This window comes from Schistocerca nitens, chromosome 12 (genome assembly GCF_023898315.1).
Source record: "Schistocerca nitens isolate TAMUIC-IGC-003100 chromosome 12, iqSchNite1.1, whole genome shotgun sequence".
Classification (NCBI taxonomy): domain Eukaryota; kingdom Metazoa; phylum Arthropoda; class Insecta; order Orthoptera; family Acrididae; genus Schistocerca; species Schistocerca nitens.
The window spans coordinates 11,925,423-11,937,896 of record NC_064625.1 but is presented as its reverse complement, the minus strand read 5'-3'; the positions used below and the strand labels follow the sequence as shown (position 1 = coordinate 11,937,896).

At 41.7% G+C, this 12,474-nt stretch overlaps 1 protein-coding gene across 3 annotated transcripts in view; it reads left to right on the top strand.

The window, feature by feature from the left end:
• The window catches only part of LOC126214869 (guanine deaminase), a 121,772-nt gene extending 109,553 nt beyond the window's left edge, over window positions 1-12,219 (top strand). For all 3 annotated transcript variants that reach the window (XM_049941514.1, XM_049941515.1, XM_049941516.1), the window contains exons 8-9: window positions 6,004-6,150; window positions 10,498-12,219. In XM_049941514.1, the coding sequence (XP_049797471.1) occupies window positions 6,004-6,150; window positions 10,498-10,733 (383 nt within the window). In that variant the 3' untranslated portion in view covers window positions 10,734-12,219. The remainder of the gene's footprint in view (window positions 1-6,003; window positions 6,151-10,497) is intronic.
• The last annotated feature ends 255 nt before the right edge of the window (window positions 12,220-12,474 follow it).

The following is a 12,474-nucleotide window of genomic DNA, read 5'->3' as shown; positions in this document are numbered from 1 at the left end:
CCACACAGCACACACACCCACCCACCCACCGGGATCGCCGTACTGTAAGGGCGGCAGTGGCAGATCCCACAGCTGCTCGTGAACCCAGACGTGTCGACATAAACTATTGTGAACCGGTTATTAGCAGTGCGAGTACGGGCACGCTCACCTCCGGCCCTTCTTCCGGTCGCACCGCACCACTGATGTGCACGGCTAAATTGGTGCCGCCAGAGGATCACTTGGAAGATGGAACGGTTCGCTGTGGTCTCCGGTGATGGAAGCAGATTCTGTCCGGTCATTTGCACGTACGATAGAGTGCTTTCGCCCGAGACGTACTGGCCCCGACCTGGCCTAACGGTCCGGGGTGCGATAAGCTGCAACTCGACCTACCTTCGGTGTTTCTGGAGGAAAGCTCACAAGTGCTCGATATGTGCAGAATGTTGTTAGACTCATTCTTTTGTCTTTATTGCAACAGGAAGGTGATGTTTTGTTCCAGCCGGATAATGCTCCCTCACACACTGCCTGTGAAACTCGACACGATCTGCGAGACGTGCGGCGACTTCCCCGGCCGGCACGGTCTCGAGTGGAGCACTTACGGGATGAGAAGTGATTCGTGTGACTCTTCGACCGGCAACTCTTACTCGACTGTGTGAATAGGTCGAACAGACGTGGCGTAACGTCTCCCGAGACAGTATTCGCCATCTGTACGATTGAGTGGAGTCGGTAAGGACGTGTACGGCTGTCGGTGGAGGCTACACCGTATACTAATACGAGTGTTTCAGTGTGGGTAGTGCTGTTTATATGTAAATGCAGTCATTTCGTGTACTTCGTAACACTGTTGCAACAGTAACTTTTGAGTGAAGTGTGAATGTGTCATTGTAACTGGTGCTCCCACAAGAAGAATCTCTGCTCTAGATGACTTGTACCTCCAACACATTGCTTGCAACCTAATTTCCTATATTGAGGACACAAACCATTTTCTTTATTGTGTCTCCACGATGCCTCCTGCACTCCCCCTCCCCGCACCAGTATCGTCTCAATCCTCGGTTGTTAGTTTTAACACAACCTCGCTATGAGAGGTAATGTACGATTTATTTATTTGTTGTGCTGTTATATGTCTTCAGAAGCGGTACACATTGAGATCACCGTGCCCTAGTACTGTGGCACGCTGTTAGAGGAGCGAAAACAATATTTACTTAGTAATCTGTTTAACTTGGCAAGATTAGGGTCATCACTCACACCTAACCAGATGTTCCACATATTTTACACTGCTTATTTTACAGTAAGCATGTTATACTAGATTTAGAAAAAAATTACAACAGTACAGATAAGGAAAACATACACACAGTTTATATTTGTACACGGTAAACACAACAATAAATAGAAATTACTGTAAGGTAGTTTTTTTAATTAAGAGTGCTAGCAACAATGTTTACGGAGAAAGGGGTGATTGAGGAAGGGAAAGATCAATGTGGTAACCCACAGTTAAATAATTTAAGGGAAGAGAAGGTGGCGTGACACATAGAGAAAGGAAAGGAAAAGAAAAGAAAAGAAAAGGAAGCATAAATGGGAGAAGAAATGACAATGTCTTTGCTTTTTGAGTTTTGGGGAAGTGCTATGAGGATGACAGGAGGCATTTCTTCTTTTTTTGAAAAGCAGCAGGACATCTAACTGTGCAAAGAGTGCGGGGCAGCTTGTTCTAGAGGTGGGCAGCAGCAACAGCAAAGGAATTTGTGTTTTGCGAATGGGCACAGGTGGGGTACTAAATGGGTGAGACCTTCTGTTTATATTACGATTGCATGAAAGGTGAGTTACTGGGGGTGCTTGCCCGCTGAGGAGCCAGTGAAGTAGACACAGTGTGTGGTAGTCCCATAACTTCTCTGCTCGCAACCCCCCTAACCGGGTCTACGAAGCACCAACACAATCGTTTCGACGAATGTAATGCACACGAACGTTCGCAGTTAGCTCTAATGTCTTGTATTTTCAGTACTTGTATGATGCTGAATTATATAACTACTATAATGGAGGTCTGGTAGAATGAGTGATTGGTCTAGCTTATGTTTCACATCCTGTGGAAAAATGTTCCAAAACTTTCTGATGGCACAGATGCAAGTGGAAGTCTTCCAGCATCTGTCTGTCTGTTTTTCAAATAACTTTCAAGCCACTTCAGGGTACTATCTGAGAAGTTTAGCCATTGCATTTTTCTGAGCAGTATGAGTATGTCAAAGCTGACAGTGTAAAAAGCTTTGCTGAAATCTAGTAGAGCTGATATTGCGGCCAAACTATTGTCTGTGGTCTATTTCCGGTCATTAGTTACCTCGATTAGTGCAGTGTTTCTGGTATGGTGTTTATGAAACCTGGATTGATATTTACCAACCAAGTTGAATTCACCCAAGCGTTCACTTATTGTGGTCACGAACAGTATGTTCCAGGGCTTTAGAAACACCAGGTACAGTGCCAATTGGTCGTTAATTATGAGCCTATCAGGGGTTTTCGATCTTAGGAATAGATTGTTGGCCTACGCTTCTTTTCTGTGATGTGGAGTATGTTCCATTTGTGAGAGAAAAATTAAATGTATCTGTTAATACAGGTACAAAGTTGTAGTCTACGTTCTCAGTCACGGTTATGCTAATACAGTCGTTGCATATCGCTTCAGAAGAAATTACCTTTATTGCTTTTCTTGTGTTTATTGTTATGTGTTTTAGGTGGAAAATGTCACGGTTAGTTATGTAGCTAGAAGGTTCTTGTGAACGACAGTTCTTTGCTGCACGGGAGTCAATTGGTGCCCAGAAAAAATTGTTCAGTTCATTGGCAGAGTCCTGAAAACCAGTTTTGCTATGGGGATTCTTCCACAGGGTAGCATGGATGGCAGGATACAAAGGAACAAGTGTGCCTGATTTTGGCATTGCAAACACATCGATTTATCCTGTTTTGTACATTTCTGTATTCTTCGTATCGTTCAAATTTTGGATTTGCCTCGAGCAGCATCCCTATTGTTCATCATTTTACATAATTCTGTTGTCGGCGGTAGAGGAGCTCAAAATGCCACAGTCTACTGAAAAATCGAGTATTGCGTTGTAATTCAGTTTTGGCAGCAGCTGGAAACGTTGCAAGTGTCACACCAACACAGTGGGCTGTGAGCAATTTTGTTTCGGATGCTCTAGTAATGTGTGGAGATTTCGATATGTACCAGAAAAGCAGACATTTTCTTGCAAACAAACAAAAACTAATTAAATCATTATTTTTTGAGGTGATAAGAAAAACTTCGTGACTACACTTTGTTGGATTCCACGTTACTGTGGCCTCACTGCCATTGAGCTTTACCTCTCCCGACATTCAGCCAATTGCAAAGTGCCCGATTCTTTTACACCTGACTAAATATGTCCTTACTCACATCTGCAACATAGCCACAGACACCTGTGTGTAACACCATCCTGTGTCAACTTGTTTAAGGACCACCCAGAGCAAGCACTCCAAAGATCTTAAACCTCTTGTCCGGTTAAAGTTCATCGACGACCTTTTCACAGTGTAGACAAAGTGCCGAGACACTATATACTCGTCCATTCGCAGCTATTCGATTCACCCGGTCCTCGTCAGCTCCGTATGTCGACTTCCTGGACACTGTCTTCCACCCTTCCAGTGTTTCCGTAAGAAACCTCTTTTTGCATTACATCCGTCAACAGTGCCTCAATTTTGATATTTGCAATACCTTCTGCACAAAAGGGTCCCTCCCACACACTTTAATCACCTTTGGACAGCATGCCTGCTGTGATGGGCACTCTCGTTCCCAGTATTCTGGAAGTCTTCCAGACTGGTGCTGCGCTCTACCTTGTCCACAAGCAGATTTCCCGTGCCATATCTTCACGTGTCGTGCCCGGTCCTCTGACCACCCCGTGAACTGGTTGTAAAGGAACACTACCTTCATTAGCCGATACCATTCCAGGGCTTCAAATATCTTTGGTCACTGCCTGAAATGAGGAACACCTTCCCAAAATTCCTTCCACCCGTCCCAAAGCGGTACTCTGGCACCTGTCCGATCTACAAAATATCCGGACCTGTCCAAATGCCACCTCTACTCCCGATCCCTTGTAACATTGGCCGTACCCTTGTGGAAACCTCAGGTAGAAGACTTGTCCGATGCACTCACTGAGAACATCCTGCTGCAGTACTGTCACAGGCACACTAACCAGCTCTGCTGTAACTTATGCACAGACTTTCACAACCGTCAACTAACTGGCCGGTCGAAAAAACGGTCTCCGCCAATCTGTGGCTGAGACGAGAGTTGACCACCTGGTGATGGAACGTATGATTGACATCAGAGATTACTTCAAAAACTTTTCGAGATCTTCCCACCAACAGCACCAGCTTCTCTGAATTCTGTGGATAGGAATTGTCCTTACGACACATCCTTCAGTCTCGTATTCCCCCTGGCCCCAATCCCACACACATCTTCACCTGTATCCCAACACTTGCCTGCTTCACCGCACAAGGGCATTGTCTGAAAGCTTAGCAACGATTCCAGTCATGTTCGTGTGGAACAACTGAGAAGTTTGAGATAAACTGGAAATTTTTCATTTGTGTGGCTGTATTGTCTGTAATTGCTTTATGATTATTGGAGTTATTTTAAGAACCTGTCTTTGCAAGTACTAGAAAATGCTTTTTTTTCTTTTTTTTGTCACAAAATGCCCTTAGTTTTATTGAAACTGAACATCAGTGGTGGTATTGTTGTCTGATTTTTTGTCTCTTTTTCTGCCTAATACATTGCTTTCTGGAACTATGCATTTCTCGATGTGAAACGTGACACAATGTAGCACCACTGTTGTTTGTTTGTGTCTTTCTGGATAAACCTGTCTCTATTTGTTAAAGGCCAGATGAGGACCTTCTTTATGCCTCATAGTTAGCTTTACATGCTCTCCTTCCTCTGTTGACATCTTTCTGTTCTAATCCCTGTTATCCATTTTATTCCCATCCATCAGTGTCATTTTTGTGCTGTCTTCTGTTTCTTGGTGTTTTTTTTATGCCAGTTTCTTCCTGAGTCACTTGGCTTTGCCTTTCACTTTTCAGTCTGATAGGACTAATTTTTTTGTTTTATCACAGTCTACAGTGAGAAAAATTGTCATAGTCTGTCAGTTTTAGTTTCTGGCAAGTAACTTGCAGTGAACAGTAGCACTGAGATAACTCTGCCAGCACTGTGATATAGTTTGCACCATATGTTTAATCCTGTTCCATGGTGCTTAAGTAATTTTCTTTGTAGATATTGACAATGCCCCTGTTGTTTTGGAACCAACCTGGCATTTGTCTGAAGCAATTTAGGGAAATCACGGAAACCTAAATTGGGATGGCTGGATGCGGGTTTGAACCGTCGTCCCCCTGAATGTGAGTCCATTGTGCTAACCATTGTGCCACCTTGCTCGGTGATAGTCTGTTGACAATTCTCGTATTGTACACTGGAGTAAAAGAAACAAATTCAATGTCAGTTTTTTTTTCTTAACTTATTTTGTCATTTTTTTTTTTAATCATGACTATGTGTTCTGTGTTACTTGTCATTTTAAACATTTCTGCTGTTGTTCTGTGCCCTGATGTCATCTTTGCTATCTTTCTTTCCTTTCTCCTGATTTCTTCCATTGATCCTAAAATTACTCTTTCTGATGCATTTGTGCATTCTGGCAGAATTACCATCTTGTAATAATGAATTTTTGAATTTCTAGATAATGATTTTTTTTATTAGAAATGTTATTTCTTAAGTGAGGTGCTAAGTCCATCTTTCCAAATCTTCTTCTGTTGGCCTCATTTTTCCCTATGTTAAGGAGGATTACTCGAATGAACATTGTTCTAATTTTCCATATATGCTGTGCTTAATTTTGACGGCGCTGTCTTGTAGTGTTTCTTAAGTACGATTTTCTGTTTGCTGTGCTAGCTTTTCAGTGATCACCCGAATTGCTGAAAGATGTGCAACATGCTAAGCAATCAGTACATGCTTGTAACAACATGTGGTTAACACAGTAAAATGTTGACGTGTGACAGATGTGTCTGGAGGCAGCACAGAGTCGCTACTAGATGTGATGCGCAGTGCCCTCAGCGTGTCTGTGCAGAAGGGCTTCGATGACAGCTCTCAGCAGCCTCTGAGTTACCAGGAGGTCTTCTACTTGGCCACCATGGGAGGAGCCAATGGTAAGCCCACGCACACGAGAGAAAGGGAACAGCCATGGGTACCAGGATGGCCCCCTCGTACGCCAACCTATTCGTGGGTCGCCTAGAGGAAGCCTTCTTGGTTACCCAGGCCTGCCAACACAAAGTTTGGTAGAGATTTATTGAAGACATCTTCATGATCTGGACTCACAGTGAAGAACAACTCCAGAATTTCCTCTCCAACCTCAACTCCTTTGGTTCCATCAGATTCACCTGGTCCTACTCCAAATCCCACGCCACTTTCCTTGACGTTGACCTCCATCTGTCCAATGGCCAGCTTCACACGTCCGTCCACATAAAACCCACCAACAAGCAACAGTACCTCCATTATGACAGCTGCCACCCATTTTGCATCAAACGGTCCCTTCCCTACAACCTAGGTCTTCGTGGCAAACAAATCTGCTCCAGTCCGGAATCCCTGAACCATTACACCAACAACCTGACAACAGCTTTCGCATCCCGTAACTACCCTCCCGACCTAGTACAGAAGCAAATAACCAGAGCCACTTCCTCATCCCTTTAAACCCAGAACCTCCCGCAGAAGAACCACTAAAGTGCCCCACTTGTGACAGGATACTTTCCGGGACTGGACCAGACTCTGAATGTGGCTCTCCAGCAGGGATACGACTTCCTCAAATCCTGCCCTGAAATGAGATCCATCCTTCATGAAATCCTCCCCACTCCACCAAGAGTGTCTTTCCGCCCACTCCACCAAGAGTGTCTTTCCGCCGTCCACCTAACCTTCGTAACCTGTTAGTTCATCCCTATGAAATCCCCAAACCACCTTCCCTACCCTCTGGCTCCTATCCTTGTAAAACCTGTACCATGCACCCTCCCACCACCACCTACTCCAGTCCTGTAACCCGGAAGGTGTACACGATCAAAGGCAGAGCCACGTGTGAAAGCACCCACGTGATTTACCAACTGACCTGCCTACACTGTGATGCATTCTATGTGGGAATGACCAGCAACAAACTGTCTATTCACATGAATGGACACAGGCAGACAGTGGTTGTTGGTAATAAGGATCACCCTGTGGCTAAACATGCCTTGGTGCACGGCCAGCACATCTTGGCACAGTGTTACACCGTCCGGGTTATCTGGATACTTCCCACCAACACCAACCTATCCGAACTCCGGAGATGGGAACTTGCTCTTCAATATATCCTCTCTTCCCGTTACCCACCAGGCCTCAATCTCCGCTAATTTCAAGTTGCCGCCACTCATACCTCACCTGTCATTCAACAACATCTTTGCCTCTGCACTTCACTTCCGCCTCGACTGACATCTCTGCCCAAACTCTTTGTCTTTAAATATGTCTGCTTGTGTCTGTATATGTGTGGATGGATATGTGTGTGTGTGCGAGTGTATACCCGTCCTCTTTTCCCCCTAAGGTAAGTCTTTCCACTCCCGGGATTGGAATGACTCCTTACCCTCTCCCTTAAAACCCACATCCTTTCGTCTTTCCCTCTTTCCTGATGAGGCAACAGTTTGTTGCGAAAGCTTGAATTTTGTGTGTGTGTTTGTGTGTCTATCGACCTGCCAGTGCTTTCGTTCGGTAAGTCACATCATCTTTGTTTTTATATATATATATATATATATATATATATATATATATATATATATATATATATATATATATATATATATATAGTGCGATGAAAAACCAGTCCAAAGTTGCAAATTTTCCTTTTTTTATTCACTTGATGAGACCCATTTTCAGATCATCATAACATACTTAAGAATGGTATTTCTGAAGATGTGAAAACTTTCATGAAACTGCTCATCGAGTGAATAAAGAAAAGGAACATTTTGCAACTCTGGACTGGATTTTTGTTGCACTGATAAACAGAAATTGCTGATCCACAGCTATTCCAGCTTTACAGCTACCTCCCATACATTTCCTAAATGCTGCAGACCACACTGCCTAATCAGTCATGACAACTAATCTTGGGTGATGAGAAATGTCTCCTCAACCTTTTGTGCAGTAATGTGATCATTGTAAATAGATGCTGCAAAATTTTTTTAAAAAATTTATTTGATAATGTGTAGTTACAATAGCCTAAGAATTATGAAATGCACCAAAATGTGTTGAAACTTTCATGTTTTTAAATATAATATGCTTAAGATAACTTCGAAATCCACAAGGGCAGTTTCATTTGGGAACTGTGGAAGGTACATTAGTGTATCTGTTCTTGTTTTGTAAATATTTATTGTGTATTCTTGTTCTGTGACAAGTTCCACAACCTAGAAGATCTCCTCACTATGGATCAATTGAATGAAAAGCCCATCTAATCTAATCACTTCTCCTCCAGGATGGTACAACACAAGCCATAATCTACGTCACTCGCCATAAATCTCAAGGCAGTACCTATCATCATTCGATTTTTTTATTTTTCGCAAAAAGCAAACTTTCTTCTTGTGCTATATTTTTTCTGTGATTCATTCATTTGTAATTCTGTCTCACAAAAAGTTATTTTTCCCCATTACTTCTGAGATATATTTCCCATATTTTTAATTTATCTGTTTATTGCTCTCATAACCTTTCTTTGTGTGTGTGTGTGTGTGTGTGTGTGTGTGTGTGTGTGTGTGTTCTCTCAAATCAATTTCTCCAATGTGAGCCAATTTCAAATAATCACCTTTATGAATTTACCACAGCTTACCCAAAATTAGGAATAAAGTAAGAATAAAACCACCACCAATAATAATAATAATAATAATAATAATAATAGCAGCAGAATTAATCTTTATTTTTACATAAATTTTCTATCTTTGAAATCGTCTCTTTGCATACGTTTACAGCAGTCTTAAATCATATCACAGATGTAATGAATATATGCAAGTAGCACAGTATAAACATTTACCACCACTGATATACTGCAATAATACTACTGATGATTGACTTCACAAACATTTGAGAGTGTGTAAACATCTTTCAATTAACAACTTTTTACACTTGCTTGTAAAATTATTTATATGATTTGGCAACCTACTGTAGAATTTTCTTCCATTTGCAAATGGATTGTGCTCTGTAGCTCTTTTATCACTCAGTGTCCTATGATAATCACATCTCATTTGATGTATTGGAATTACAAGTGTGCGTGTGTGTATTCATTATGCAACAATGTAAGGAAAAAGATAGACTGCTACTCAGTCTCCACAAATGCCATCATTGAAGTGAACTGTGGCTCAAAACGTGTAATGTGCCAAGGACACAGGCTAGTTGGAGCAGTGTTATGATATGGGAGACATTCTCCTGCGCTTGTATAGGACCTGTGGTAGTAATCAAAGACACACTGACAGCTGCGAACCACCTGCATCCCTTCGTGCCTTCCCCGACGGCAAAGTCAACTTTCAGCAGCATAATTTCCTGTCTCAGAGCCAGAATCATGTTGCAGTAGTTTGAGGAGCATTATAGTGAATTCATGAGGATGTCTCTGTGACCAAATTCACCTGATGTAAATCCAGTGGAACCCATCTGGGTCACTATCAGGTGCCATCAACACACATACAAATCAGTGGCTCATTATTTATGCGAATTATGTGACCTTTGTGTAGACATCCAAACACATACCTACCAATAAACTGTTGGATCTCTGATGTATTTTGTTCCAAAGATGGACAAACAAGCTAGTAGTGGTAGCAGCAGCAGCTTTATTCATTACAAGGCTGGTGTTCATTTTGTTTTGGCTTATCAGTGTATAGGTCTGTAGACTGCTTAGTGGATCAAACATACATTGTGTGTTTGCCTTTAAAATGAATGTTTACATTTATTACTTCCATTATCTGTAGCTCCACAAGGAATTTTCTGTATTGTATATTAATAAACATAACAAAAAATTTCTACATTACAGCATACTGATATAATGGCAACAGTATGAACTTCATTAAGCTGGACACGTATCTACAAAATTTTGTAATATCTGTCAAATAAAAAAAAAAAAAAAAACAGATAGTAGTCTTTAGTGGAAAAGCTCCTTACCATACAGAGGCAATGTTGATCAGAGTATAAGGACATAAACAAGAAGTTGAACATTGTCACTTATTTTTCAAACTTGAATTCTGTATTCATACCACTGTTTGTATTTTGCCCACAAGTTGTCATAATTATATGAGTATGAAAGCTGCAATTATGGTAGCAATTATTTTTAGCACGCCTATCAGTTTGCGTCTTTTATATAAATATTCTGATGAGGTGTTAAAGGATGAGAGTGACATGTGGTAAATATAACAGTCAAATAAAGTAAGACACACACGTAGTAAAAAGGAAACAGCAGTTTACATAATACATGTGTACTTTTGACTACCGAGGTTGTGATCCTGTTACAGCTCTCTCTATGGGCGACGAAGTGGGATGCTTCAAGGCGGGCATGCATTTTGACGCGCTGGTTGTCGACTTGAATGCCGGCCCCGGCACTGTCGTCTTTGAAGACCTGCCACTGAAGCCCCTGGAAATGGTGCAGAAGTTCATCTACTGCGGTGACGACCGAAATATCACTGCCGTGTTTGTTGAAGGGCGTGAACTCAAGGCGACAGCAGCAGCCGACGTGCGGCAGTTTGACTGACAAACTGCTGAGCCGGGGACAACAGTGTGCTGCTAAAGTACACTAAATTACTTGCGACACTTTCACCTCACTTTACAATAATGTATTCTGTCGTACGAACAGAATAATTCTTAAGAATGTAGCCAGTTTTAGCTGCCTGTGAATGTAATAATTGAAGCGTTCTCTAGGACAACGACTTAACTGCAATCGAAATTGGTCAGAAATTCTTACATATTACACTACCATGTCATATACTGTGAAACAAAAATATCAGCCACGCGGTCTGAGGCATCTTGTCACAGTTCGTGGAGCTCCCCCTGTCGGTGGTTTGAGTCCTCCCTCGGGCACGTGTGTGTGTGTGTGTGTGTGTGTGTGTGTGTGTGTGTGTGTGTTGTCCTTAGCATAAGTTAGTTTAAGTCAGATTAAGTAGTGCATAAGCTTAGGGACTGACGACCTCAGCATTTGGTCCCATAAGACCTACCCACAAATATCCAAAAAACATTTCATTTATATTTGACTGAAATTCAGTCAATCCAAGAGCGTTTGAAATGTATTTTAAAAAACCCTATTTAAAATGTTTGATGCTCTTTATCTCTATCCCAGTATATTTCATTTAAGAAGTTGTTCCAGAGAATGCTCTACTTGTAACACTGACAGAACACATGGAAATTTTATTGAGTTTTTTTCTAAAATAAGCTGATCACTTTTAAAGAACTCTCCATTACTCTTCTTCCGTTTGTCCAGTTGGAAGTGGTAGCTCCTGTGTATTTCTCTGTACTGTTTTTCTATGTTGTCAAAACAGTAACACACCCTGGATTTGTGTTGGTAGCACTACGATGACTTGTTAGTAATATGTAGTGATTGCACAAACATCCCTCATGAGTCAGTCTGTGTGTGTTAGTGAAAACTATATCAAAATACCTACAGTAGATCCCAAACACAGACAAGAACTGTGGTGGCAGGCTTTAATTTATAATATGTGTAGGTTGGTGTCCTATCATCTCCCATTTCCCATATGCAAACAAACAGAAATAATGTGAAGCAAGGTCAGGTGCCTTAGGTGCACACCACAAGGGAGCTATGCTGATTTTGGCCAAAAATTTCTGCACTAAGATGGCTATATGAAAGCTACATTGCCACAGTGGCGGGAACCCAGCCAGTCTTCTGTTACAAATTAGGTCTCCCTTGTGTATGCAATTCTACAATATTCTCGGACCCTGCAAATAGGAAAACTGATTAACAGTCTGACCTAGTGGAAGCAACTCTGCATGTTTTACCCACTCCCTCACATAAAAAGTTTCATAAAGCATTTTTAAAGATGATACAAGGATATCCTCCAGGGGCTAGCTTTGCTGCAATTTGATTTACTAGTTATGACACGATGTTGAGACTCATTGCCAGAAATAATAATTCTGGATCCGGTTTGGAGCTGCTTACAGCAAACACTTTCTTTTTGCTAATCTGAGGCTGAGTATCAAATCTGGCAGTGACACCCCCCCCCCCCCCCCCCCCCTGTTAAAATCTGCTGAACTGAAATACAGGAAATCCACTTTCAATTTAGTACTCTGTTTGAGAAGCATGGCATATGAGACAGAGTTAGTTATTTGGAATTAAGCTTAAAATCGAAATGGTAACTGGTAGGAAGATGAACTGCATATGAAGAGAGATTGTGACTGGGGTTGAAACATGAGAACAATACGTGAGAGAAAGAAAGTATTTGTTGCAGTGCTGAATGATTACAGCAAAATGAAGAAAGCTGAGA